Source organism: Chroicocephalus ridibundus, chromosome 13 (assembly GCF_963924245.1).
Source record: "Chroicocephalus ridibundus chromosome 13, bChrRid1.1, whole genome shotgun sequence".
Lineage (NCBI taxonomy): Eukaryota > Metazoa > Chordata > Aves > Charadriiformes > Laridae > Chroicocephalus > Chroicocephalus ridibundus.
The window spans coordinates 11,103,925-11,128,628 of NC_086296.1; the positions used below are offsets into that span (position 1 = coordinate 11,103,925).

Below are 24,704 nucleotides of genomic sequence, written 5' to 3' on the forward strand. Positions count from 1 at the left end.
CACTTACGCCCAGTTTTATTAAAGCTGATATAACGCTTTCTCACAACTGTGTGCACAGAGGGAAGCCTGCAGGGGTAGGATTGCTGGCTAACACACTGGAGTGCTGCTACAAGACTGGCTCTTTCAAAAGATCATTGTTACTAATCTGGATTTATGTTGCCAGACAGTAACTTTATGCCTCACACTTGAGCTTGCTTTCACTCTTAGGGCAGAATGCTATCCTGGAAGTTTTGCCTGGGCAGAGCAGGTGAGGTTTAGACTGGATATTAGGAAAAATTTCTTCACTGAATGGGTTATCAAGGATTGGAACAGGCTGTGCAGGGGAAGTGGTTGAGTCACCATCCCTGGAGGTATTTAAAAGATGTGTAGATGTAGTGCTGAGGGACATGGTTCAGTGGTAACTTGGCAGTGCTAGGTTAACGGTTGGACGTGATCATCTTAAAGGTCTCTTCCAACCAAAACGATTCTATGATTCTGTGATCCTGATTCAGCCATTTGCAGACTCCGATCCTGCTAGCTGAAGCCTCCTGCTAGCTGTCACACGTAATCTGTTCTCCCGCAGTCTGAGAGCCCCAGCTGCCAGCCAAAGATGGCAAGATGATCACAGCCTGGGAGAGCTCTCAGTTCAGAAGGTAGGAATGGGGGCTGGTACGTGTGCTGAGCGGTTCCCTACAGGGTCCTGCTGACTCTTAAGGGTTAAAGCTTCACATGCAGGAGAAGTGCCAGAAAACATTTGCCTGACTACAGAACCCAGAGGGGAATGTTTCTTTCTAATCACCTCCTCAAAGAGATGCAAAGCAAAAGCTCTTGGTCTCTGCTTTTGTCATCGCACGTCCCCTCCCTTCTGCGCTGCCCTACCTTCAGCGTAGCGGGAGAGCCTACTGTTAGAGCTGGGCACAGCAGGATTTTTACCTGCTCCTGGGAATGAGCTTGGAGCAGAGCTGTGTATGTCACTGACTTACACATGTCAGATCCACTCTCTCTCCCATCCCTTTCCACCCCCCCAGCCGCCAATTTGCCCGTGAATTGTTAGACACCAGCACATTCACCTCTGACTTCCCAGCAAACTGCCTGAGGGCACTCCGTGGACAGACAGACAAGGGGGTAGTGTGCTAAATTCCCCCTTTGCTAGTAATGAATTTCCTGGGGATTGTTCCTGTTAGCCACGCTTTCCAGCAATAGTAACAAATTCACTTTTTTTTTTTCACTTTTAAAAAAGTGCAACTAGAATAGCTGGGAGAAAGCTAGTTGTTAACCAGTCATGGGTAATTAATGACTCCACCTTCCCCATCAATCAGCTGGGAAAAGCCAAAAGGATTTGAGTACTTGCAGCAAATGTTCGTTCTCTAGACATGCTGAAACACAGTGTGCAAATGAAGTGGCAGCAGGAGACCATCTCATAGCCTTGCAGGGAGGAAGCAGTAAGTCATGATACACGTCCCACGCTCTTGTCAGGTGAAGAGTCAGAAATTCCCAGTGCTGCTGCTGCTGTTGTGCAGTTTCATACTGTGTGGGATGTTGATCCATCTTGCTGCTAGCTTGAATATGACCCAATTTTTGTTCTATTTTTGCTTTTCAGATTCTGATTATGGTTGTCTTTTACGCTTTTTACAATTAAAATACTAGCATTAAAAAAGTGCAACATGGCGCAGATTTGATGCTGGCTTTCCTTTTGTAGCAGAGCAGAAAAGCATTTCTGTATCCTGGTTTTTTTTTGGGTCCGGTAGTGCCTGTGCAAGTACAAGCAAAGGAGATTTGACCTTGATACCATTCAGCTGATCTTTTATCTTCCAATTTGTTTTTCCACATAAGTAATCAATAATCTCCAGTTAAGCTAAGCTACAAGCTGATGTTGCTCCACCACATGATAGTCTCCTCGACAGTGGTACTGAGACTCCCCAGTTCTGGGTGTCCCCAAGTTAGCTGAAGGAGAAGAGTCTGTGGTCTTCTGTATGATCCAGTAGTTTTAAAGGGACGTCAAGAAGGCTGGATGTGGTTCTTCAAAGGTGCCAGGAGCCAATGCACCATCTCCTGCTATAAAATCCTCCTCAGGACTTCTCAAACTCTCCAACCCTTTTCTTTTAAACTTTCTTCATTGCCACACTAAGCATGGGCTTTTGTCTCCCTGCCTAATACCGGGATGCCTAAAATTAAATATACTCCTGAAAAAGAGCCAGTCCCTCCTCTGATTAAACTCCTTTGTCCTTTTTGCATGTCCTTGCTTTGCCTGCTCCAAAAGGCAGCAAAAACAGGACTAAAGGGATATTGTTTGGTTACAGAAACTAAGTAAATTCAGAACATGTTTTGCATGTTAGGTTAAAAATCAGATGTCCCAATAACATCACAGACAAAATTAAAAAATGTTTATTTCATTGGGAGCAAAACTAGACCATGAATCAACTGCAGCCTAATAACAGTGCTCTTTGAAAAGACCAGAGCTCCGAAACGTCCTGTGCAGGATCCAACACTGTCCCACTGAGACTGATATCCTGCTTTTGACCTCCTCTTTTTGAACATCTTTGACCTTTAAATGTTAGTATAGCCATTTCTGTATATGAACGCATAGAAGTCCCTTCTTCACCAAGGTGCAGTGGCTGTTTTGTGCCCTGAAGCATGAGACTTGATTACTGTCTCTTAGCACTTGTAAGCACAAAAGCTAATGGTCACACTTCCAGAATAAACTAATTAAGCGAAAATGCTCAAGTCCTTCAGTTTGTACTCAGCCTTCCCTTCAGTGAGAGCAGTGCCTTGAACAAGGCCTAAAACCAGTGTCTGATCCACCATGAGACTCTTGGATCACTTGCACTAGCACTGGAAGGTGCCAGCCGAAGGAGTTTGGAGCCAGTAAAACGATACGCTTGCATGCCTGTCTCATTAAGTAATTGCAACTTTCACTCATGAAGCTCAGCTGAAAGAATACTGCCTGTAGAGCAGCCTTGATTCTGAGCTTCAGAGCAGATGTGATGCCGCAGTGAGGACCCTGCCGTGGAGAAACAGTGCAGTAGGAAAACTAACTGTGCAGTTAAAGGCTGCGTGAATACAGAGCTTGGGTAGGTAAGTAATGTTGTATCATCAAATGTGTTTCTGTTAGTGGAGAAGACATCTGTTGGTGAATGGATGCTTTGCTGCAGCATCCCAATTGTGAGGGCAAACTTCACCACAGGTTGTTAATCACCCACTTGGGAAGGAACAAGCTCAATACAGTCCTGATTCTGATACTGTAAATCAAGAGTACAATAATTCTATGCTCTGGAGATGAAAATCATACCAAATCCATGGAGTAGCCAGAAGGAAATTTTTCCTGCTTGCTGTTTAAGGGATTTTTTTTTATTTTGTAGGTAGGTCTTCAACTGATGTTTTTGGTCTTCTCTCTATTTGTTTAAAAGTGCGTTAGCAGTAAATCAAGGTGCATTTCCTCTGTAGGGTTTCCTGTATGTCAAAGCCATGTTAATTCTCTTTGATTTTCTTCCCTTAGCCCCAGCCATTGCTGCAGATCCTTCCTCTCTTTGTCCTGTTGGACATCAAAGGATTACAAGGGGACAGCCCTGGCAAGAAGCTCCTCCCTGCTCATTAGCCTCCATAAAACAGGAACTCACCTTGGCTAGCTGCGCTTGGAGTCCCATCCTCATCCCGGTCACTCTTGACACTGGATCTCAGAAGGGAAGGGCTTTTGCTTGCTTCAGGAAATCAGACCTGCTTTTGAACTGGACTATTTTGTCTTCCCTTGTAAGAACTCTGGTGGCTGTCTTGTCCGTGCAAGCTCCTAGACTACACAGTACATGGAAAAATGCAAGCTTTACCAGGTAAGTAAAGGACTCCCTCCTTTTCCTTATTGCGTGGAAAGATCCTAGAGTGTACAATCATTTTAGAAAGACAAGAAGTGCTCCTGAAGGGTTAGCAGCATTTATAGTAATGTGTGTGTGGCTGGAGAGGATTTATAAAATGGTGGTGTTTTTTGTAGGAATAGATGACAAATTGTGGTTTTGAGTGTTCTTTGTGAACCTTAGAAGATCTTTTGTTAAGATAGTGAAGGTTTACTCACAATTGAGCACAAAACTCCCTTACCTGTATCACCTTGTGCAGTGTGATTGTTCACTGAAGCCTAGAGGTGTCATTTGTGTATTGTCGGCAAGGTACCAAAGGTTGAAGGCCACAGAAGGTTTGGAAATATTTGTTATGATGCTAATAATAGTTCTGGTACAAACCATCTGTTTTTTCTTTGGTTTTTCTCTGCCCTTTGAAAGTCTAAACCCCAAGCAGGCATACCTCACCTCTACCAGATTCATGCCTAAACACAGGATTTTTGTGATTTCCTTAGGGTTTTATTTATGTTTTTCTTCACCAGTCCATCTCATAATATGCTGTTAACCTCTTCTGAGTGGGGTGCGATCAGATTGGGCACAACGACAGATACACATTGGGAAATGAAGGGCCAGTCTAGAAGCGCAGCATTTGTCAGTGTAACCGAATCCCAAGTTTAGTCTTGGGCTTTACTCTGCATCGGAAGGAAACAACTATTTACTAGTTTAGGTGTGCAGTTCCACATTAGAAGTGGCTGGGTATTCTCCGCTTCCTTTCTCTACCTCTGCAATGTGCTGTTTCATTCATAAGCAAAATACACGTGCAATGACTCAGATAATTTTCACTTTTCACCGTTGTTTTGGGTTTTTATGTAGCAGTGCATACTGTATTGATCTGATTCATACTGATTTCTGCCACTTCAAGAGAATTTTAACTTGAAAGCAAGAGAGCAACAACAAAAAAATCACAGACTGTAGTACGGTATTTTATCACGTTAAAGATTCCAACTACTGCAGAAGTCACCTCATTTTCTTATTGAGTTGTTTCTGGTGTATGATCCCACACAGCAGAAATTTTCCATGATGACTGGGTGCATTTGACAGGTGAAGCCATTTCATTTGTAGAAACACCATACTTTAATTATGGCCAAAAAGCTTTCTGGTTCTGAGAAAAGATGTTTCCTCCAGACAGTCGGGGTGTTTCTACTGACATTTATAGGATTAGAGAATAGGGTTTTTTTTTAGGTTGTTGGCAAGATTAATTTCTCAGATAGCTTTATATATTGATGTGCATTTCTTCCCTGTGGCCACTGGACAGCTCTTAGTGTTGGACTTCTTCACACAGAAGATAACAACAACAAATGTAATAGTAACTGATTTTAGTGAAGGTAAGAAGCATACCTTTTGCCTTGCTGGAGTTTTCCCAGTATTGAAAACCCTGTCCTGTACTTTGTGTCTGAGTCTGCAACAGATTTTATGGCATCATAACATTGTCTCAATAAATGACAATTAATTGAGGGACTGCTTTAGGTGAATGGTTTATACTCCAGCGCCTTCTGTGCAAAGATCTTATCCCCCCTGCTGAGCATTACTGAATTGACTCTCATTTCTCTTTCTCTTCTCTCCATCCCCAAGACAGGAGAGCCTGTTCTGTACAGCTTATTCTAGATACAGGAACTGTGGCTAAACTACTCTTGCTTGTATAAGGACTTTTAAACCAAGCATGGAATAGTTTGAAGATCTCTTAATTTTCAGTGCCTTTATCATAGCAGCTATCTTCCTTTTCAACCTCATCTTGGCATAAATAATATGTTTTAAAATGTGCCACATGCGGTGTTACCACCACTGTGATAATAATAATGAATACTTTTAAAAAAACTTACAACTAAATTTTTTGGGAAATATTTAAATCTCTTTCAGGTAATACTTGAAATAAAAAATAAGTTACATAGAAGAGGAAACAACAGAAGTACAGATCTAATGTTTTCAGTTCAGTGCTTGGACACCCTGCCACAAACCTCTCCGTGCTGTAGCTCCAACACGGCAGCATCTTTGTGAGGGAGATGCGTGTGATTCTTGGCATTAGTTACAGAGGCACAAACTAGGAGTGAATTTGAAGTGCCTGGCAAGCCAGCCCTTGGCTCTGCAAAGAAAATCCAAAGTGGATCCTACAAGTAGATCCACCACTGCAGAATCCCACTGAAGCCGCTCTCACACGACCGTGTAGTCAGCTGTGTCGGCTCCATTAGCAAGCTCACACCCTTCCTGGGGTCCAGAGCCCCATGCAAGCTGTTAATGTCCTGTTTTTCAGCCTCAGACTCTGCATACAAAACCTGCAGGGTGAGAGACATTGCCTACATTTTAAAATCTTTGCTGCAATGTTTATTGTATGCTCAGCTCTTTTCCCCTGTCTCCTGTAGCATCTCACACTTACAGGTGTGTTGTGGACTCATTTTGTTAAAAACCAGACTATAACATCTGCCTTTGATTTTTAATTCGGTATTGAACTCCTTTCACTTCAATTCCTCTTGATTTTCTTGGAAGTCTCCCCTCAATAAGGACTCCGGAGATCTGCCTTGTTGCAGTCGCGTTTAATAGCATTGGAATTTGCTTACAAAAATGTTAATTGTAAAATTAATTTGGGGAAGGAGTGAGCATCTGTCTAGCTAATGAAAATCTGTTTGCATGTATTTGTGACTGGATGACTCCTGTGGGAAATCAGCCCAATTTTATTGTAACTCCTTTTGATACATGTGCTGCACTGAGCTACCGAATGCATCGTCTCCTGGCAGCTTTCATGTCTTTGCAGGAGGATATGGGGGAAGCTTTAGTAAGAAGATGTTAACAGGCTAATCTTAGTGAGCAAACTAGGTGTCACTTCTTAGCCAGTTCATTAATGTTGGATCAAAGCAGAGAAAAGGGTCGAGGATATTTTTCTTAAATGCCTAAAGACCTTTACAAACTCACAAAATTACGTTTAAATGTTTTTGACTTCCTAATACTGTGGGAAGAACCCCTTAGACTCGCATTGGGTTGTTTATGTGGAAAGATGTCGCTTTCTGAAAAAAGCTGATTTCTCTGGAAATAGATGTCTACTTTTCATGCTTGTTCTTTTGAAGACATAACTCAGGAAGCTGTAACAAGGTGGAAATTCCCTTATATCTTATATGCTCTGAATAAGATCTGATCAGGCTGAGAGGCAGAAAAATCTCCCTTGTAAACAAAGCCAAGTGTGGCTGATATCGTGTCCCCCAGCAGAAGTGGCCTGCCGGCACTGAGCTGAGCGCAGCACTGCTGCTGTGGGTGCCCATGAGTCGAGCAGGTTTATCCACACCTCGTTCAGGCTGCAAGGCGGTGTTGGTAAAGCCTTACTGGGTATGAAATCAGGCCACCAGTAGCTATACCAGGTCACGTTTTTGACCTAAAATGGAACTGTGGGGTTTTTTGCCTGGGCCTTTCAGTATGGCAGCAGCAATCTTGTGCGTGTTACAATGTTGTTAGGAGCCCCTATAGAAGGTTTTTAATCCAAACAGCTTTACAGAGGTGGTGGGTACCATCAACACCAAAGATGGTTCCTCCAGAATAGTTTCCCTTTCCTCTTCCCCAGGACCATAGTTAGTCGTCTACCTGTAATAGAAAGTGGAGGCGTATTGCAGGCGGCTCCTCTGATGTGCCATGGTGTGTTACTGAAGAGGCAACTTCCACCACCGTCACAGGCTCCTCAGTTGTCTCCAGCTCCAAGTCCAGTTCAAACCAGCCGCCCTCTTTTCAGTATACTCCATGGTCTGGCTCTTTCACCTCACTTTCTTGCCTTCACTTACATTTGGGTCTCCCGTTTGTCCCTGCTTTGTCCTCTGAAGAGATTTTTCACCTCTGCTACCACCTACCTGTCTTTTTCTCCCATTACCCACGGGTACACTCAAAATCTTTCCAATGCTTTCAGCTTTCATTTTATTCTCTCGGTAAAGTGTTTTGTGTAACCCTGATCATACCAGAACAGGAATGAAAATGGATGGTGGCTACCTGCCAGTATGAGTTTTGGAACAAAGGAAGTCAGGTTGAGTTTGTGCAACACACAAATCTCTACGAAAGAACTTAACAGCTAAAAAGAAACCTCTTGGAAAAGCCTTTTGTAACAAATGTAAGTAACTACTACTACTGCTACTACAACTAAGTAATAAAAAGCCTTTGAAGGAAAATAATGGGTTTTCTCTAAGAGGTGTATTGTGCACAGACTCCCTAGTTCTCCGCAGCACCAGGGACCTTCATGGGTGAAATCACAGCATTCAGCTCCCTGAGCTGAACCAGCGCAGTGCACTGCACAGTGGTTTGGGGCTGAGACGTACCCTGGCCAGATGGGAAGAGTGACGGCCAGATGTACGGACCCCATCTGTTACAACAGCATGTGAAATTCATTAGCTCCCTGCACCGGAGGGTACTGGGAAGGCTAATGTGGGTGTTGTGTCTCAAGGCCCTGTCTCAGAACAGGAGAGGCTGCTCCACGCTGGCTCCCCTCCTGCCTGTCTGAAGTTACCATTTTCTCTCTCTCTTGGTAGACGTGAAAGCGCCGTGTGAGGCACTTCCTTCCCCCAACCTGGAGCCCTACGCGCAGAGTTCCATTGTGGTCACCCTGGAGGACATGGGTCTCTGGATGAAGTTTCATCAGATAGGAACTGAGATGATCATCACCAAATCTGGCAGGTGAGGGCAGTGGGACATCTGCCCACACCACATCCCTCCAACCTCTTAACAAAATCTCATTTTTTGAATGGTGGCCCTTAAACTAGTTTTTTAGCCAATTATGTGTGTATCTTTGCCTCTGGCAGAAGAATTGCACTTTCGGGATGTCATAGAAGTCCAAACTGTGAAGGGCAAAAGGTCACTGTGGGGCTGATGGGCTGAGAAATCTCCTGTACTCTTATCTCAGCACTTAACACTGAGTGTTTTTCCTGTCCCTGCGAGGTAGCTCTGGAAAGTGCCCTGGGCTTCCTTTGCCTCCGTCACAGACAGCAGCAGTTGGGCAGTAAATGCCTGGTTTTGAGTCTGTATTTGCAGACAAGAACATGGCGTAGAATAGTAATGATATGTGCGTGCAGACTACTCTGAAGTTTAAATGAGTCATGCATTGTGGAGCTTGCAGTGAAAGAATATGAAATTGTGAAATCGTAATGTATTGTGTCAAAGCTGCTGTGAGCTGAAATAATCCCTTTGGGTAGGGAGGTAGGTGTCAAAGCTTTTTTGCAGAGTCAGAAGATGAAAGTGGTAGCAGGGAGCACTGGAACAGAAAGCTAGATGTGTTCTTAGACGAGAGCACGTTTTCTACCCACGCTAGAAAATGTTCTAATCTATCCTCCTATCCTATGATAGCTGCAGAAGACTAGGAACTACGTGCAAATTCCAAATATTTTCTTTTAAGTTTCCCACTGTGGTGTTACAGAAGTACAGAGTGGTGTAGCAGAAGAACAAAAGCAGTAACAATGTCAGGCCATCAGTCACTGCTGCCCTGTTAGTGCCTATTCCACCTAAGCCTATCTAAGTAATAGTAATAGTAATTCATGTCTAAGTATTAGACAATACATCAGTAAAATGGTAAAAATGTTCTATAGCTGGCCTGTAGAAATACTGCTACCAGAACATTGCACACTAGTGAGTAAACATTACCTGCTGCTGGATGATTAGACAATATCCACTTCATAGAGAAATTCTTATACTGTATATTTCATCTCTCCTCCAGACGAATGTTTCCACAATGCAAAATCAAAGTCTCTGGCTTAATCCCATATGCCAAGTACCTCATGCTGGTAGATTTTGTGCCAATGGACAACTTCAGGTACAAGGTAAGTACTTTAAATAATAGAAGTTATGCTGTCCTTCCATCTTCATTTGAAATAGATTAATCTTTATGCTTCACTGGCCAGGCTGATAAATAAATTGTCTTTGGACAAAGTTCAGAAGTAATTGGTGGATTTTATGCCTCTCTGGAGTTATTTGTCAGTTTTGCTCGGGGAGCGGCTGGAAAGGTAACTAATTTTTATTGTAAGCAGTACAGTTTTAATCATGATTAATGTCAGACTTCTCTGGCAGCCATTGGGAGACAGGGAGGAAAAATGACGCCTAAACTTGGAGCTGTTTTGGTAACATGATTATGGCTTATAAGAGAGAATCTGCTTCTTGTCAGGACTGTGCTTCAGAGGAGTCCACTAAATAAACAGTGAAGCAAAATTGCTGGAGTTTCCCTGTAATGAAAGGAAACTTTTTTAAGCTCTAGATTTCTGTCTTTCCCTTCACAGTGGAATAAAGATCAGTGGGAAGTTGCTGGAAAAGCAGAGCCCCAGCTCCCTTGTCGCACCTACGTCCACCCAGATTCCCCAGCTCCTGGCAGCCACTGGATGAAAGAACCCGTCTCCTTCCAAAAACTGAAGCTCACCAACAACACGCTAGATCAACATGGGCATGTAGGTTGTAGCTGGCCTCTGAGCTGTGCTCTCTCGGAAATCATTGCAGGTGGATGTTAAGGGAAATAAGTGAGATTTGTGAGAAATCGGATCATGTGGAAATTAAAACCCATCCAAGTGCCCTCTCTTCCTTCCTAGCCTAGCCCAGCCCTTGTGCTCTCTTAACTGCCTGCGAGGGAAGGCTTTAGTCTGTACTGTCACCATAGAGGCATGGTGACACCAGTCCCAGCCAGGCATCCCTAGTTTGAAATGGATGTCCTGGGAGTCTCTACAGGAGGCTTTGCAGAGCGTGTTGGCAGTGGTTGCACATGGAAACTTTCTCCTTTGTCTGTCTCTGTGCCAGATCATCCTCCACTCCATGCACCGTTACAAGCCTCGCTTCCACATTGTGCAGGCAGATGACCTCTTCAGTGTCCGCTGGAGCATCTTCCAAGTCTTCAGCTTCCCTGAGACTGTCTTCACTTCTGTTACTGCCTACCAGAATGAGCAGGTATAGTGGGCAAGTGCTGCTCTTGGACACGTTGCTAAATAATCTGTCTTTAGAAATCTTGCAGAGGAAGGTGTCTCATTCCAAGCTAGTCACCCTGGGCACCTCTGATGGACAGTGGAAAGAAATAGGCACATTATGGTTCCTATGGAACACATCTACTCTGGGATGAGATGAACCATGCACCTTAATTGTAATAAGTGCGCTGTCAGTGATTAATAGAATCCTAAATGCAGTAAAAAGTATGGGCAAAAGTCCAGATAATAGATACTGACCCTGTCTATTTCACTAGTCAGATGAATCCCACACAAATTCCTGCTGACCCTGGCAAAGTCACTTCTCTCTTTATGTCAGTGCATGCCCAAAACCCTCAGACAAGCTGTTGTGATAAGTACTGAGGTGAAGGTCTTGAAACAGTAAAGAACCCAACCAGTCACCATGATACTGAATCTTGTTCCTTTTATTTTAAGATTACAAAGCTCAAGATCGACAACAATCCATTTGCTAAAGGTTTCCGCGAGCATGGGAAGAACACTCGAAGGTAAACTGTTTTTCATCTTTATTTATAATTGGAGTTCACTTGTGAATTTTACCTCAGGCCATTGAGCAAAAACTGTACCAGCTAGCTCTGCAGAGCCTGCTGCATTGTGCACACTGCATTTGCCTGTGTCTGGGAAGGATGTCCCCTTGTGCAGCCTCCTCCCAAGAGACCTGGGGAGTGGAAGGGCATATAGGATTTCCTACAGGAATCGTAGAATCATAGAATCTTCATGGTTAGAAAGGACCTTTGAGATCATTGAGTCCAACCATACACACACAAAAAAAATTCCAAACCCCTACAATCTCTGCCACTAGAGCATGCCCTGAAGTGCCACATCTAGATGTTTCTTAAATACCTCTAGGGATGGTGACTCAACCCCCTCCCTGGGCAGGGTGGTCCAGTGCCTGACCACTCTTTCAGTCAAGTAATTCTTCCTAATATCTAACCTAAACCTCCCCTGCTGCAACCTTGGACCATTTCCTCTGGTCCTGTCGTTCACCTGGGAGAAGAGGCCAACACCCACCTCTCTGCACCCTCCTTTCAGGTAGTTGCAGAGGGCAGTGAGGTCTCCCCTCAGCCTCCTCTTCTCCAAACTATAAACATGCCCAGCTCCCTCAGCCTCTCCTCATGTGACCTGGTCTCCAGAGCCCTCACCAGCCTGGTAGCTCTCCTCTGGACACGCTCCGGCACTTCAGTGTCCCTCTTGTACAGGGGGGCCCAGAACTGAACACAGTACTCGAGGTGAGGCCTCACCAGTGCCGAGTACAGAGGCACCATCACTTCCCTGCTCCTGCTGGCCACGCTAATCCTGATACAAGCCAGGATGCTGTTGGCCTTCTTGGCCACCTGGGCACACTGCTGGCTCATGTTAAGCTGGCCATCCACCAGCACCCCCAGGTGCTTTTCTGCTGGGCAGCTTTCCAGCCACTCTTCCCCAAGCCTGTAGCGTTGCTTGGGGTTGGTGTGACCGAAATGCAGGACCCAGCACTTGGCCTTATTAAACCTCATACAACTGGCCGTGGCCCATCGATCCAGCCTGTCCAGGTCCCTCTGTAGAGCCTTCCTACCCTCAAGCAGATCAACACTCCCACCTAGTTTGGTGTCGTCTGCAAACTGACCGAGGGTGCACTCAATCCCCTCGTCCAGATCATCAATAAAGATATTAAACAAAACTGGCCCCAAAACTGAGCCCTGAGGGACACCACTGGTGACCGGCCGCCAAGAGGATTTCACCCCATTAATCCCAACTCTCTGGGCACGGCCATCCAGCCAGTTTCTTCCCCAGCGAAGAGTACACTTGTCTATGCCATGATTCGCCAGCTTCTCCAGGAGAATGCTGTGGGGGACGGTGTCAAAGGCCTTACCAAAGTCCAGATAGACAATGTCCACAGCCTTCCCCGCGTCCAGAAGGCGGGTCACATGGTCGTAGAAAGAGATCAGGTTGGTTAAGCAGGATCTCCCTTTCCTAAACCCATGCTGGCTGGCCCTGATCCCTTGGCTGCCCTGCACTTGCTGTGAGAGCTCACTCAAGATGATCCTCTCCATGATCTTTCCTGGTATCAAGGTCAGGCTGAGACCTGTGTTCCCTTGCAAGTTGGAGTTAGGCTGGAGTTTGATGTGTAAATGGCAGTGATAACAGGCGACCACAGTAGATCATTGTGTCTCTTTGAGATCAGCTGGATTCTGACATTTGGAGGCTTCTTCATCTCCTTTCCTAGTATGCAGAAAAGCATCTCTTCCAACAGGAGATTTTGTCTGCAAGAGGGAAGATGGATACTAATACCAGCAAGATCTTCTGTCTGGTCTGAGGGCAGTTAGTGGATGAGACTTAAAAAAAAAAGCTTAAATGCAACCATTAATTGGCAATAGACAGGGGAAAAAATGTTTTTTTCCAGGTGGAAAATGTTATGAAAATAACTGAGATTGTATTTTGTGTTATTTTACGCCTGAAAAAAAAAAAATCTCATTTCCTGATGAAAAAGGCCAAAACTGACTCTTTTCTACTTAAACTTTGAAAATGTCATGGATTTTCTTTTTCCTCCTAATAGGATCATTTCTGACTAAGCTTAGACTCATTTTCCATTTAGGGAAAAGCTGCTTTCAAGTGAAAGACCCAACCTACTGTACACCTACCTGTGTGTGTATTATGTATATCCAACATAGACTACACTTACAAACTCAGTGCCAAAGCCTCTGGTGCTGAGTTTCCGTGTTGACTGTGCCTTTTGTGCCAACATGAAGCGGGCAACCCCTTTACCGATTTATCCCCAGTCTCCTGTCAGGTGGGGGCTCTTGCTGGAAGTGCACACTGGTGGCAGATGGCATGGCTAACCCTGCAATTCCACTATGGCAAACGTATTCCCCAAGGACCCATCAGGGTGCTTTGCTAGGAGAGGTGTAAGTCACAGAATGTCACAGAGGTTCGTCCCATCTTTCTGTCTTCCAGGGCTTGCCCAGCATATTTATCTAGGAAAAAAGTTTACATACAAGCTACCCCCACATCTTGTTTCTTTCCAGGGAAGGACGAGCCAAATGCCAGAAGCCTAGTCCAGCCAAGGGCCAGAAGAGGAAGCTACCTGAGGAAAAGGAGTCCGGTGCTGAGGAACGTGGTAATATTGATCACAACAAACCCAGAGAGTTCATTCCAAACAGTGCCTGGGCCACAGGAAGGAAAAAAAGCAGCCAACGTAGCCCCCTGTCTGGGGAGAGTGGCCTGGGTGGAGTCCCTAAAGAGAGCTGTGCATAGCTTGGAGTCTCTGACTCTCTGGGAATGATCCACAGGAGCCAGCTCACAAGTCGCTTGTCATTACTGACTACTCGTCAGCTCTCTCAACAGCCTGGCCATGCTTTGTGACCACCTATGATCGTAGGCTGTGCTTTCATAATGTTTCTCTTCAATAGCGATATGAGCTTGCAGTATCACCCGTTGCTTTCTTGGTTCTCATCAGTGCAGTTGTTCCAGCAATGCTGTTTGTGCAGCTGAGTTGTGGTGCAGATGGGGGAACTGATACCATTAAAAAAAGAAAAAAATCTTTACTCTTTCTGTTCAGTTGTTTTTAAGCTTGGTCATTCCTTGCTCCAGTTCACAGTGCTGCTTGCAGTAGCACAACTAAGGAGAGAGAACAGGGCAGGAGCAAACACCACAGTGTAAGGACAGAAAAAAGCTGCGAAAGGCTAGTCCCTTAAGGCAGTATGACTGCAGAAGAGGTATTAGTGTGTTTTCTTCCACCATCCTGTGATTAATGCAGCTGCCAATAGACCATTGTGAGCTCTGGCTCCTTCTTCCCCCTTCTCATTTCTTTCCATTCTTTCTTTTCCCCGCTGTGAGTCAGATTTTGAGAAAGATGAGAATGCAGATGTGAAGGAAGAGAGTAACCCCATCGTGGTCAGCAGCGGATACCCCTTCTGGGTCTCGGAGCAGAATGGCAGCCATTCCTTTCCTGCAGCATCACCAGTGCCAGCTGACCAGAGGGAGGGTCTGGCCAGAGAGCAGCAAGTGCCTACGCCGTCCTACCAGACATATCGGTGAGTCCCACCTCCCAGTGCTCATGTCCAAAGCCACTCTTTAACTGATGGGATTCCTCATCTTCTAATGGATATTTCCTAAGAAAAACAGCCAGTGGGAGTGAGGAAGGATGCCTTTCTGTTGGACAGCATACCTTGGCGATAGGTGCTAGATTAGCATGGAGATAGCTCCACAACAAAGCCTTTCTGTGTTACTTCAAACCCACTGATTCTGGGCATACTCATGTCTTAGTAGTCCTCTTTATTTCCCTGTCCTGAAATGCTCTCCTAGCCAGCTCTATGTACTGCAGAGCTTGCCTGTCCTTTGAAGGAAGCGTGTTGGAGGAGTGGCAGGACTCCAGTGATTTTTATTTTTTTTTTCCTCTCCTTCTTATCATTGCAAATTCAGGCGTGAGTTGTAGTGAGCCTAGACTAGAACCGAGCCAGAACTAGAGTAGTCTGGGTTTGCCTTCTCGGGATTTAGTTTTTCTGTGTGAGTGACAGCAAGGCTTGGACTAAAATCCATACGAACAGTAAGATGAAGCAGTAGGTAAGGGGAAGAGTGCATGCTAAGAGCTTGCCCTGCCTTTCCCCAGGGGAGCTGTGTGGGTTTTCAGTGGTTTTCCGCTGCGGTAGGTTTGACTCGTTCTTCTCTCTGCCCTCGGGGTTCAGGTTCCACGAAGCCGGGGACAGCCAGCAGCTTCCCACCCGTGACGCCATGGCCTTGAATGATTTCCGGGCAAGGTGCCACCCCTTGGATCTCACCACGGTGCCCGAGCATGACTCCAAACAGCTCCCAGAGGGCTTTACCAACCTGCCTCCGCTCCCCCCACCTCTGCCTCCTCCTCAGGACTACACGGGAGTGGTGAACATGGCTCTAGACTCTGTTGGGAAACCCGGGGCCCGAGCGCCCATGTACAGTCCTTATGGCACCGAGCAAGGCCTTGGCCAGTGGATGGTGCCTTCCCACAGCCAGTACAGGGCAATGAGCTACTCGGCCTTCTCCACAGAGTACAATACACAGGGGGCTCCAGGACATGCCCACGGGACCATGGCAGAGTGGAGCCAGTACCCTCTGTTCCCCTATGCCTGCTGGTGAACAGGGAAAACCCTTCCCAATGAAAAGACTGAAAGAAAATTGTAAATGAGATAATATTTGCTCTGGAGTGTTGATCTTGAAGCCTTGTCTGCACTAGGCAAAGAGGTATTGCTGCACGCAGTAGCATGGGACACCTTCTGTCTCCTTGCACAACAACCCTCACTGCATTTCACAAGCAATGGCCAAACTGGTGACTGCCCCGGCCATGTCAGTGTGAGCCTGGATGTATCAATGTGTTTTGCAGCGTTTTTCTTCCCAGCAGGAGTAGGAAAGCACAGGAGCTGTGAGAGCAGTATTTAAAGAGCTGACAAACTCTCAGTCCCAGACTGTTTGTGTCTCGCATTTGGTGGTTTCCAACATCCTTTCCTTCCAGGATTCATGTGCAAGGACATAGGGGCTGAGGAGTTTCAGTAAGCCATCCAGGTGGCCAAGAAGCTGTAGAGAATTATTGCAAAGATGAGCAAAACAAGCTATCCCGGTGCCCCCTTGAGCAGTTTCCTCACTTAGTATAGTCAGACTAAAGCTAGAGTCTTGCCTTTCTTCCAGCAGCATATGGGAGTAAAATACACAGCAACGCCTGTGTGTCTGGAGGGAAGAATTTGTCCTGTGCAGGAGAAGTGGCAGCAAGGCTGAGTGTTGTGTCTGCGTGTCCCCTGTGCCCATCCCTCTTCTGTCACCCCTAGGTTTGAGGTTAGTGAAACGCTGCTCTTTCTGCTGGTGGTGGAGGGAGGTTGTTCACAGAATGCAGGGGCTGCTCTGGGGATTTCCATAGGGCTGTGGTTGTCAGAAACAGGGCCACAAACACCAGTGCTGGCTGTGTCACTCTGACCTCTTCCTTTCGAGGGAAATGAACTCTTTCACTGTGAACCTCTTCCTTTTTCCACCCCCTGCCACTCCTGGAGAATATAATTTATAGTTGTGGTTACTGTGCTACACTTGGAGCAAGCTTAGTCAATAGACGGTTCTCACCAGCCCGGCATTGCTCGTCGGGCATATGCTTTAATTAATACCCTGTAGGCATGGAGCTGCGTGCTGCATTGCTGCTGAGCTCAGCACCTCCCAGGCTGGTCGGCAAAGTCATCTTGCCGCTCTTTGGAAGTCTGTAGGGATCTGCTGCCATGTTTCGTTATCAGAGCAGTTTCACCTCCCTTGCCTCTGTGGTCCCATTGTGGGGAGGAGCTGTTTTGCCAGGGTGCACGCTGCCTTGCAGAGAGGATTTCTCTTTATCTTTGTCTTGGAAGGGGGAAGCATCCCTGTTTGCCCAAGTGGCAGAATGGCCCTGGTAACGGGGTCTTGTTTGAGACAGGCTCTTTGCTTCTCAGGGAGGGTAGACATGTTCCTATGTGTTATTTAGGGAATGTTTTCTTGTAACGCTGTTAAAAAAACAAACCTGCTGTGTGGCCTGTAGCCATCAGTGGGCAGTGAGGTGTGTCATTTAGCATGTATGCCAGATGGTTTTCTCTGTGTGTGCATGCGTGCGTGTGTGTGTGTAGCAAGATGTTGTCTGTGAGCTGTGAGCAGACCTGGGCAGGTTTGTGACCACCGGTGCATCAGGACCGGTGTGCAAGTACACCGGGAGAGGCTGCACACTGGTCTGTTCGGGTACCAGGCTGGCGCTGTGCGTGTGCATAGCATAGAGATGTCGAGCCATGTTTATTATTGTTAAGATGACTTTGAAAAGTAGCCCCACAAATTTGTGAAACTCGACTACAGTGACTACTTCCTTATTTAAAGAGTATATTGCTAACTGCTTTTGTACCACAATTACGATACGTAGAGAGCAGCCAAGTACTTCCCCTCAGCTTCATAGGATGGGTGTGAGATGTGCAGCGCTTAAATAAAGGTCAGGCTCCACCACAGTATATGTACATAATACCCTATTAACCTCTTCTCTGATAGCACCCTGGCCAGTAGTTATTTATACCTGCTGTGCTCGACACGCCTGTGGATGCAAGTGACTCAGTAAAATGAAATCTGGTTGGGGAAAAAAATGTAAAGGAGATTGTTTTTAAGCCCAGAATATTGTGATTTCCTGCTATCTAAATTCCAGCTGCGTAAAGGCAGGTCAGCTGTAAAAGGCTGTCCTCTGTGGATGAGAAGAATATTCTGTCTCTCACTGTTAGTGGCTGATTTTGCCACCACTGTTTCTATGTCTTAGAAATGAGGTGAGAAGGCTGGCCAGGGAGTTCGGTACCTTGACCTGTGTGCAGGGACCCTGGGAGAGGTACTTTCTGTGAGGCTGTCCTCCTGGTACCCTGCCGTGATCGCTGCCAGTGCCATGCTAACAAGGAAAGAGAAAGTAATACATCCCCCACACAGGCTACTTGGTTAGATCTATTTCTTTATGTTTGAAGTTGGGTTGTATTTCCTTCTGTCACTGGGTGCTAATGAGGATGAAAACCACGCTATGGTGAGTATGAGGAACTGAGGAGAACTGGGCAGCACAGGGAAGCTCCTGTGCAAATATGGGTGTAATGTTCTTTTTTTCAAACCTTCAGAATAGCTTTGCAAGTGCTGCTGCCCCATGGGCCTGTTGGTGGAGCTGGTTTGGCAGACAGCTCTGCACTGGGGTAAGACTCAGCCTTGTGCCTAGGACAAGCCATTAATTACTCATCAGCCTTCTGTTGCAACAGGACTCCTTGCCCTCCTTCAGTGAATCATCCGTCTTATTAGAAAAGTACCTTTGCTTTCCTCGCTCGCCTATCTCTGGTTAGAGACTGCGGCTTGGCTGGTTTGTGAAGCCGTTGGAAATTTTGCCCGTAGGTGTGTGCTTTGGACTCTGCTGCCGCCTCCTCCCTTTGCAGTTCCCACTGTCTTGTTTTCTTCAGCTGTGGCATTTAAAAGTCTGTGTGAGCTCGACTGAAACACTGTTTTTGCACGCATGTGAGATAATGTAATGCCTCTCTGACAGCTTCAATAAAAGGAAATGAGACATACGGAAGGCAGGCCATTAAGAGCAATAAAATAAACTCTAAAGTGTGTTTTTTGTGCATCTCTTTCAAGCACACCAGTGGCTCCACTTTAGTCATGTTACCTGGGGCCAGTTTGTACACGCATGACACACACTGTTGATCTCAGCGTTCATTGTTCTCCGCAGTGTATTCAGTGAGCCCCCAGTTATCTGCTTGCATTGCTAGATGTGACTCAGTCTCTTGCACTAACTCTTTGCAGGAAATTGTTTATTTTCTCTGCGTTTTCTGCTCCTCTTCTGCAGAGGACTTACATAAGGATGAGGGCAAATAAACTATAAATGGGATCTAGGTAAATTTCCTATGGGAAATAAAGGTCTTGATTTATTTTGGTTTATCCTGCTGGTTTTTGCAGCCTTAAGCTTGTCTGACACTGCTTCAGTGCAGATGGGAATGGCAGAAAAATGCTTTCTTGCCAGTGCTACAGTTCTTCCACAGACAGTTGTATCCCAGTGAGCAGCCACAGAGTTCCTGTGGTGCTCCTTCCCTGCAGCGCAGCAAAGTGCCCACCTTTCCCCACAATTCGCAAAAGATACATCCAGCCCTCCTAGGGGTGCAGGATCCCCTCTCGCCTGGCCCAGGATGTGGCCTTTGCGCTTGTATCCACTCGGTCACCCTCTGGCTCTGCAGAAGAAGCTACCAGCTGGTTTCAGTAAGAGCTTATTTGATTTCCAGGCACTGGAGGGAGATAGATGTGCTCAGATGGAGAAAACTAAACTTGGCATCTGGTGCATCAGATCAGCATCCTTGCCCAGGCTGAGACAGCATCCTCATGTGCATGGTAGAGGGCAGGGTCTCCCTGTCCCCGCGGGAGCTCAGTGAGGGCCCAGGGAGGCTCCTTGCCTGCAGAGAGGCACAGGGACATCCTGGAGAGCAGCATTTCTGTGTCCAGGTGGCCTGAGGCCCTTGTAGCTGGACAGCTGGGCTGAGCCGGACTCACTTCCTTCTGGGTTGACCTGACTGCGCAGCACAGGGATGTCTGTCATTTGGTCCTTGGTGAGCCTCCCGGGAGACTCCTCCAGTGCATTTTCTTGGTCAGTGTATGTACTGGGTCACCTTAAGCAAATCCAAGCAAGCAGTGCAACCCCCCCTCCAGGAATAATAAAATTCTTCAAGTCAAATGGGTTTTTATTGCAGAGCTTAAAAGCCACTTAATTCGCAAGCCCCAGGTTGGGATCCCATACGGAGCCTCTTAGCAGGGGGGATGCAGCATTTGGCTGACAACAACAAACAGCAGCCGTCACCCGCCGTGCGGGGCTGGACCGGCACAAAGCCAAATACCTCCTGCCTGGGAGCTGCAGGCAGCTGCCAGCCCCCCTCTCCTGCTCATCAGTGGCCAAATGTGTGGGCTGCAGGTGTCTTCACTTACCTGCTTCCCCGCCCTCAGCCTGAATTCACTTTGGGAATGGCCAAGAGCAAAGAGAGAGGGGGTGAAACTGTCCAGGGCCAGCTGGAGAAGGGAGGACAAAAGGTTTTCCCCAAAGCGTGGTGAGGGGGTGCTGCGTCCCACTTTCCCCCTCTGCCCTGAGCGATGCCAGCCCCAAAGCCCACCCAGAGGCTGGGTGCTCGGAGACAACTTTGCGGCTGTCCTTTTGCAGCTGTATGGGGTGCCTGTTTCTGCCTGTTTCTCTAGGGCTTGACTCTCGGTTCCCTGGCTGCAAGAGGCAGGCGCGCTGCTGGCAACTCCAGGTAAGCTGGTTTCACTGTGGTGCTTTGCAGAGATGTAGTAATGTTTAAATGTGGCTCCTAGACGTTACAGCAAATCCGGGCAGGAGAAGCCCAGGCAGAGGTAATGCAGCTGCTTGCAGGTTCACAGGGCAAAGTGAAGCAAGTCGGGAAAACATTTCGCCTCTGTGGCCCATGCTCCCCACAGTGTGCGCTGCCCAGAACAAATGCCGAAGTGTTCTTGGGACCTGGGCCTGAGCAGCAGCATCGGACAAAAATTTAACCAAGGGTGAGGAGAGGCACTGCAGCTGTGATGAGCAGTGGTGCTGCTCAACTTGATTTAGCGGTGTTCCTTTTTTTTTTTTTTTCCAAGTCATGTGAGTTTGGTTTATGGCATGAAGTACTTTGCTGTAGGGTGCCTCTGACACTTCTGTAATACTCCATTTTTTTTCTTTGAATGCGCAGGTGTACAACTGCAGTGTTCCTGCCCAGACAGCACCATGCTTGGTGAGTGTAACGGATGGATTTCATTTCCGTCTCCTACAGTTCTTTGGGGACATGCTGAGATTTTCATTTCTTCCTCTTCTATTTTTACTGAAAAGGGAAAATTTCATGCCTCTATAAAGGGAGTGTGTAGCTAGCAATACAGGACAGGCACACTGTCAGTCATGCAGCCAAGCATAAAACAGTGCTCAGTTTTGGTATCTCTGCCTCTCATTGTAGAAATAAGACTGTACATGTAAAACACAGTAGCTGTTCGCAGCAGAGACCTCCTGTGTGCTGGCACTGTCACTCCAGCTCCCATCTGCAGGGTCACAAAGCACCGGCACCTGGGAGCTCTGTGTAACATCCTCGCTGGGAGATGGTGCGTTAAGGGTAGATGTGAGTGGAAATGCTGCTGCAGAGTAGAAGGGGATGAGTCAGGCCTGATTTCTGTCGCACCACGGGGTCTGTCCCCGTGCTGGCTCTGTTCATGCTGAGCAGCCAGCCCTCTGCTCGCCCACAATCTGGTTTTGGCTCTGTTAAACCGTCTAGAAGGGGCTCTGTGGAGACAGAACAGCTCGGGCACCACCCAGCAGCATTCAGGTGAGGGGGAATTGAGAATTGCTGCAGATCCAGTAAGTGTAAATCATCCCTCCCATGTCCTTCTGGGCATCCCTGGTTGTTATCCAGGGATAAAAGCAATGAACAATTGAGCAGTGGAGGGGATGTGATCAAAACCACCCTGTTTACCAAAGGGCTGTGCTGAGCATTACACTGACATAGGCTGAATGACACTAATGCGCTCCATGGAGAGCCCCTGGGGACACAACGGCATTTTGAAAATCACGGATGAGAACACAAGGCCAGGACAGCAGCACGGTTTCCAACTCATGAGGCTAGGCTGGCAGTCTCGCGTGGAGCCATGCCACATGTTTCTCATCCCTCGTTTCATCCTGTCCGTATGTCTGTTAATGGCCCTGTCCTGCCTCCATCCTCAGGGACTAATTGCCTCACACTTGAGCAAATGTGCTTGGTGTTTAAAAGGAGTCTATCGATTTGTGCGTATTCCTGAAAGCCTCACAGGGCCCCGTTTCCTTTGAAGTGTAAAAGCATCTGTCTGTCTTTGCTTCTCCAGCAGTCTCCTGCTCCATTTGCATCTCCTCTCCGGCTTGTAGGGGCAGCCCAGGGAGTCCTCCCCCGGCCCCATGCAGCGCTGGGGTTTGGGGCTGCTGAGAGGGCTCCCTGCCACGGGGAGACGGGACTTGAAGGCAAAGGTGTAAAGCTTCGGTCTCGGCCGGGGGTGAGCCCAGCTTGCAGCTCTGGGTGCGCAGGATGGAGCTGTTTCTGAAGGCCAGTTTCCAGTACTTCAGACTTTGGGGTGCTCTCGCTGCGCATTTGTCTGCAGTGGGTGCGTTGATTAGGAAGGAGGGGAAATAGCCCCTGGCTTCTTCCCACCGTGGTACTTAGCTTCTCGTGCCAGACAGCACTGGTTGGTAGGATGGTGGGAAGTAAGGTCAGACCTGGGCTGCTTTGGATAATCCCCCATCCAGGAGCTGAACTGCACGAGGGAGACCAGAACCTGTGATGATGTTTCTTTGACATACATTTGAAAAAATGCTGTTGAAACACAAATGAGTCCCTGCTCTGTATGTGGACAATTTGGCCTGTGATTCTCCCCATCCCACCTACCCTGGACAGTGGGACTGGCCCTGGACATGCTGCTTGTCCCCACCGGGGCATTGTCACGTAAGCACAGTCTTACAGGAGTGACTGTGCTTCTGGAGCCAGGACTGAAAGCTTGGTCACTCCTTGGTTATCCCCAGGGTGGTGGTGAGAGGACAGTACAGATAAATCCAGGCCTGAACTGCAGGGGCTGCCTGTAGCCACTGCCATCCAGCACCTCCCAGATACGTGCGTTGGGTTTCCTATTTCAGTGGGGCCTCAGCAGAGCAGCGGTGGCACCTCGCTGTTGGAGGCAGTAAATGGGCTCCCATCTGGTTTTAATGATCAGTAGCACTTTGGTGCTTGTTTATTCCCATGTTTTATGCTTCAGCAATAAAATACTGCTTCAGTTTGTTCAATTCCTCCCGGTGCTGGATGGAGAGGAGTTCACAGACTCTGATGAAGCGGTCCCAGCGGTACGCAGGGTGTTGTTTTTTTTTCTAGACAGCTGGGCAGGATCAGATGATGTAGTGGCAATTAGTTTGAAATACAAACATCAGCGGACAGTATAGAAAGTAGGGAGCTCATGGTGTGCCTAGCAGAGAAATCTTCTCCTTGGATTAAAGGAGACTTTTGTTTATGGAGCTGGAGCTCTGCTCCCTTCTGTCCCCCACAGGGCAGCACAGAGCTCTTACATGGAGTCTGATGTGGAGTTAGTCCCAACTTTAAAACCAGGTACTGGAGGAAATTTTGGTCCCAAAGTGCTGCCCGTGGTGGTCACTCAGCTGCAGTGTTGTTTTAACCCTCCCGTCCTGTTACAATGCTGAGATGGTGGTGGAGATGGCCGACGTGCTGGCAGGGCCCCGTCTCGCCGTGGGCATAGACCAGCTCTGCTGCAGGTTCCCAGCGCTGCGGCGCTCAGGGCAGCTACGGTGCGACTGGCAGCTGTTGTACAAAATGCTCTGGAGTGAATACAGTCTAATATTAAATTAATCTAAGGAGGAAACTGTTTGTAAGGGGCTGTGTGGATTTCTGATGTTGCTCCCTCTGCCTAGCATGCTCATGTTACCTTCCTGGTGTGGCCGGGAGTGGAGAGCCCGTCTGCCGGCAGCTCCGGCCCTGAGGAACGGATCGTCCTCCGAAGGGACGAGCAGTAGTGCTTTGAATGTCTCTGGCAGCAGATATCTGGGGATCTTGAATCATTTCTGCAAATGCTAGTTAAGCTTTTCAGCACGTCTAAACGTGACTCTGTCCCGCGGGGTAGGTGGGGACACTAAGGCAAAGAGAGATTAAAGACAGTAAACCACAGAGGGAAGAAATGGGCTCTTTGTCTCCCTTCTGACTTTTATGGAGACTTGGAAACCTTTTGCTTTTCCATCTCCCATTTGTCTTCTATGCAAATAGTAGAGGAACAGTCTCCTCCACTTTATTTCCCAACAGTATACTCCTTGGAGGATCTTTAGCTCTTACGTCTAAAGAGCATTGATTTTCAGCAGAGAGCACCTTTTTCCCAACTGTTTGTCAAAGCTTGGAGCTATAGGTGGCAACTAGAGAGAAGGATTCCAACAAACTAATTAACTCCCGAGTTGTTCAGGGTCTGTTCCCTCAGTGCCACTGATGTTGCATTTGTGCTAAATTTCCCTGGAAGGTCTAATGTTGGGGGAACGATTAAAGGAAACTTCTTTCAGGCTGGTTTTATGCATCAGGAGGAAGAAAGGTGGGCAGCCGCTGCTCCATTGGGTTATTGCTTTCCCCAAGGCTGTACACGCAGCCACTGATGGAGCCAGGACCGGTTTCAGGCTGATGTACATTTGGAGTGTGCCAGTGAGATCTGTTGGGTCCCAGCGATGTGTGACGTAAAACCAGGCCCGTCCCTCAAACCCCACCAGGTGCCCTCTGAAATGGGGCTCCGGGTTACACCAAATGTGTCACCTCCAGCTTCCCAAACAAACACGGGGTGTCAATGTGGAGGGAAGGGACTTCTACAGAGCTGAGCGGGTTTTGCCATCAGCATGTCAGGAAGGGCTGTCTGCTCCTCC

General features: G+C 47.3%; 1 protein-coding gene across 1 annotated transcript in view; it reads left to right on the forward strand.

Moving 5' to 3' along the window:
- LOC134522968 (T-box-containing protein TBX6L) overlaps nucleotides 1-19,136 on the forward strand; it is a 33,917-nt gene extending 14,781 nt beyond the window's left edge. Inside the window, exons 4-12 of the mRNA XM_063351276.1 lie at nucleotides 3,476-3,803; nucleotides 8,357-8,501; nucleotides 9,535-9,637; nucleotides 10,091-10,255; nucleotides 10,599-10,745; nucleotides 11,213-11,283; nucleotides 13,801-13,892; nucleotides 14,616-14,808; nucleotides 15,460-19,136. Of these exons, the coding sequence (XP_063207346.1) occupies nucleotides 3,788-3,803; nucleotides 8,357-8,501; nucleotides 9,535-9,637; nucleotides 10,091-10,255; nucleotides 10,599-10,745; nucleotides 11,213-11,283; nucleotides 13,801-13,892; nucleotides 14,616-14,808; nucleotides 15,460-15,886 (1,359 nt within the window). The 5' untranslated portion in view covers nucleotides 3,476-3,787 and the 3' untranslated portion in view covers nucleotides 15,887-19,136. The remainder of the gene's footprint in view (nucleotides 1-3,475; nucleotides 3,804-8,356; nucleotides 8,502-9,534; nucleotides 9,638-10,090; nucleotides 10,256-10,598; nucleotides 10,746-11,212; nucleotides 11,284-13,800; nucleotides 13,893-14,615; nucleotides 14,809-15,459) is intronic.
- The last annotated feature ends 5,568 nt before the right edge of the window (nucleotides 19,137-24,704 follow it).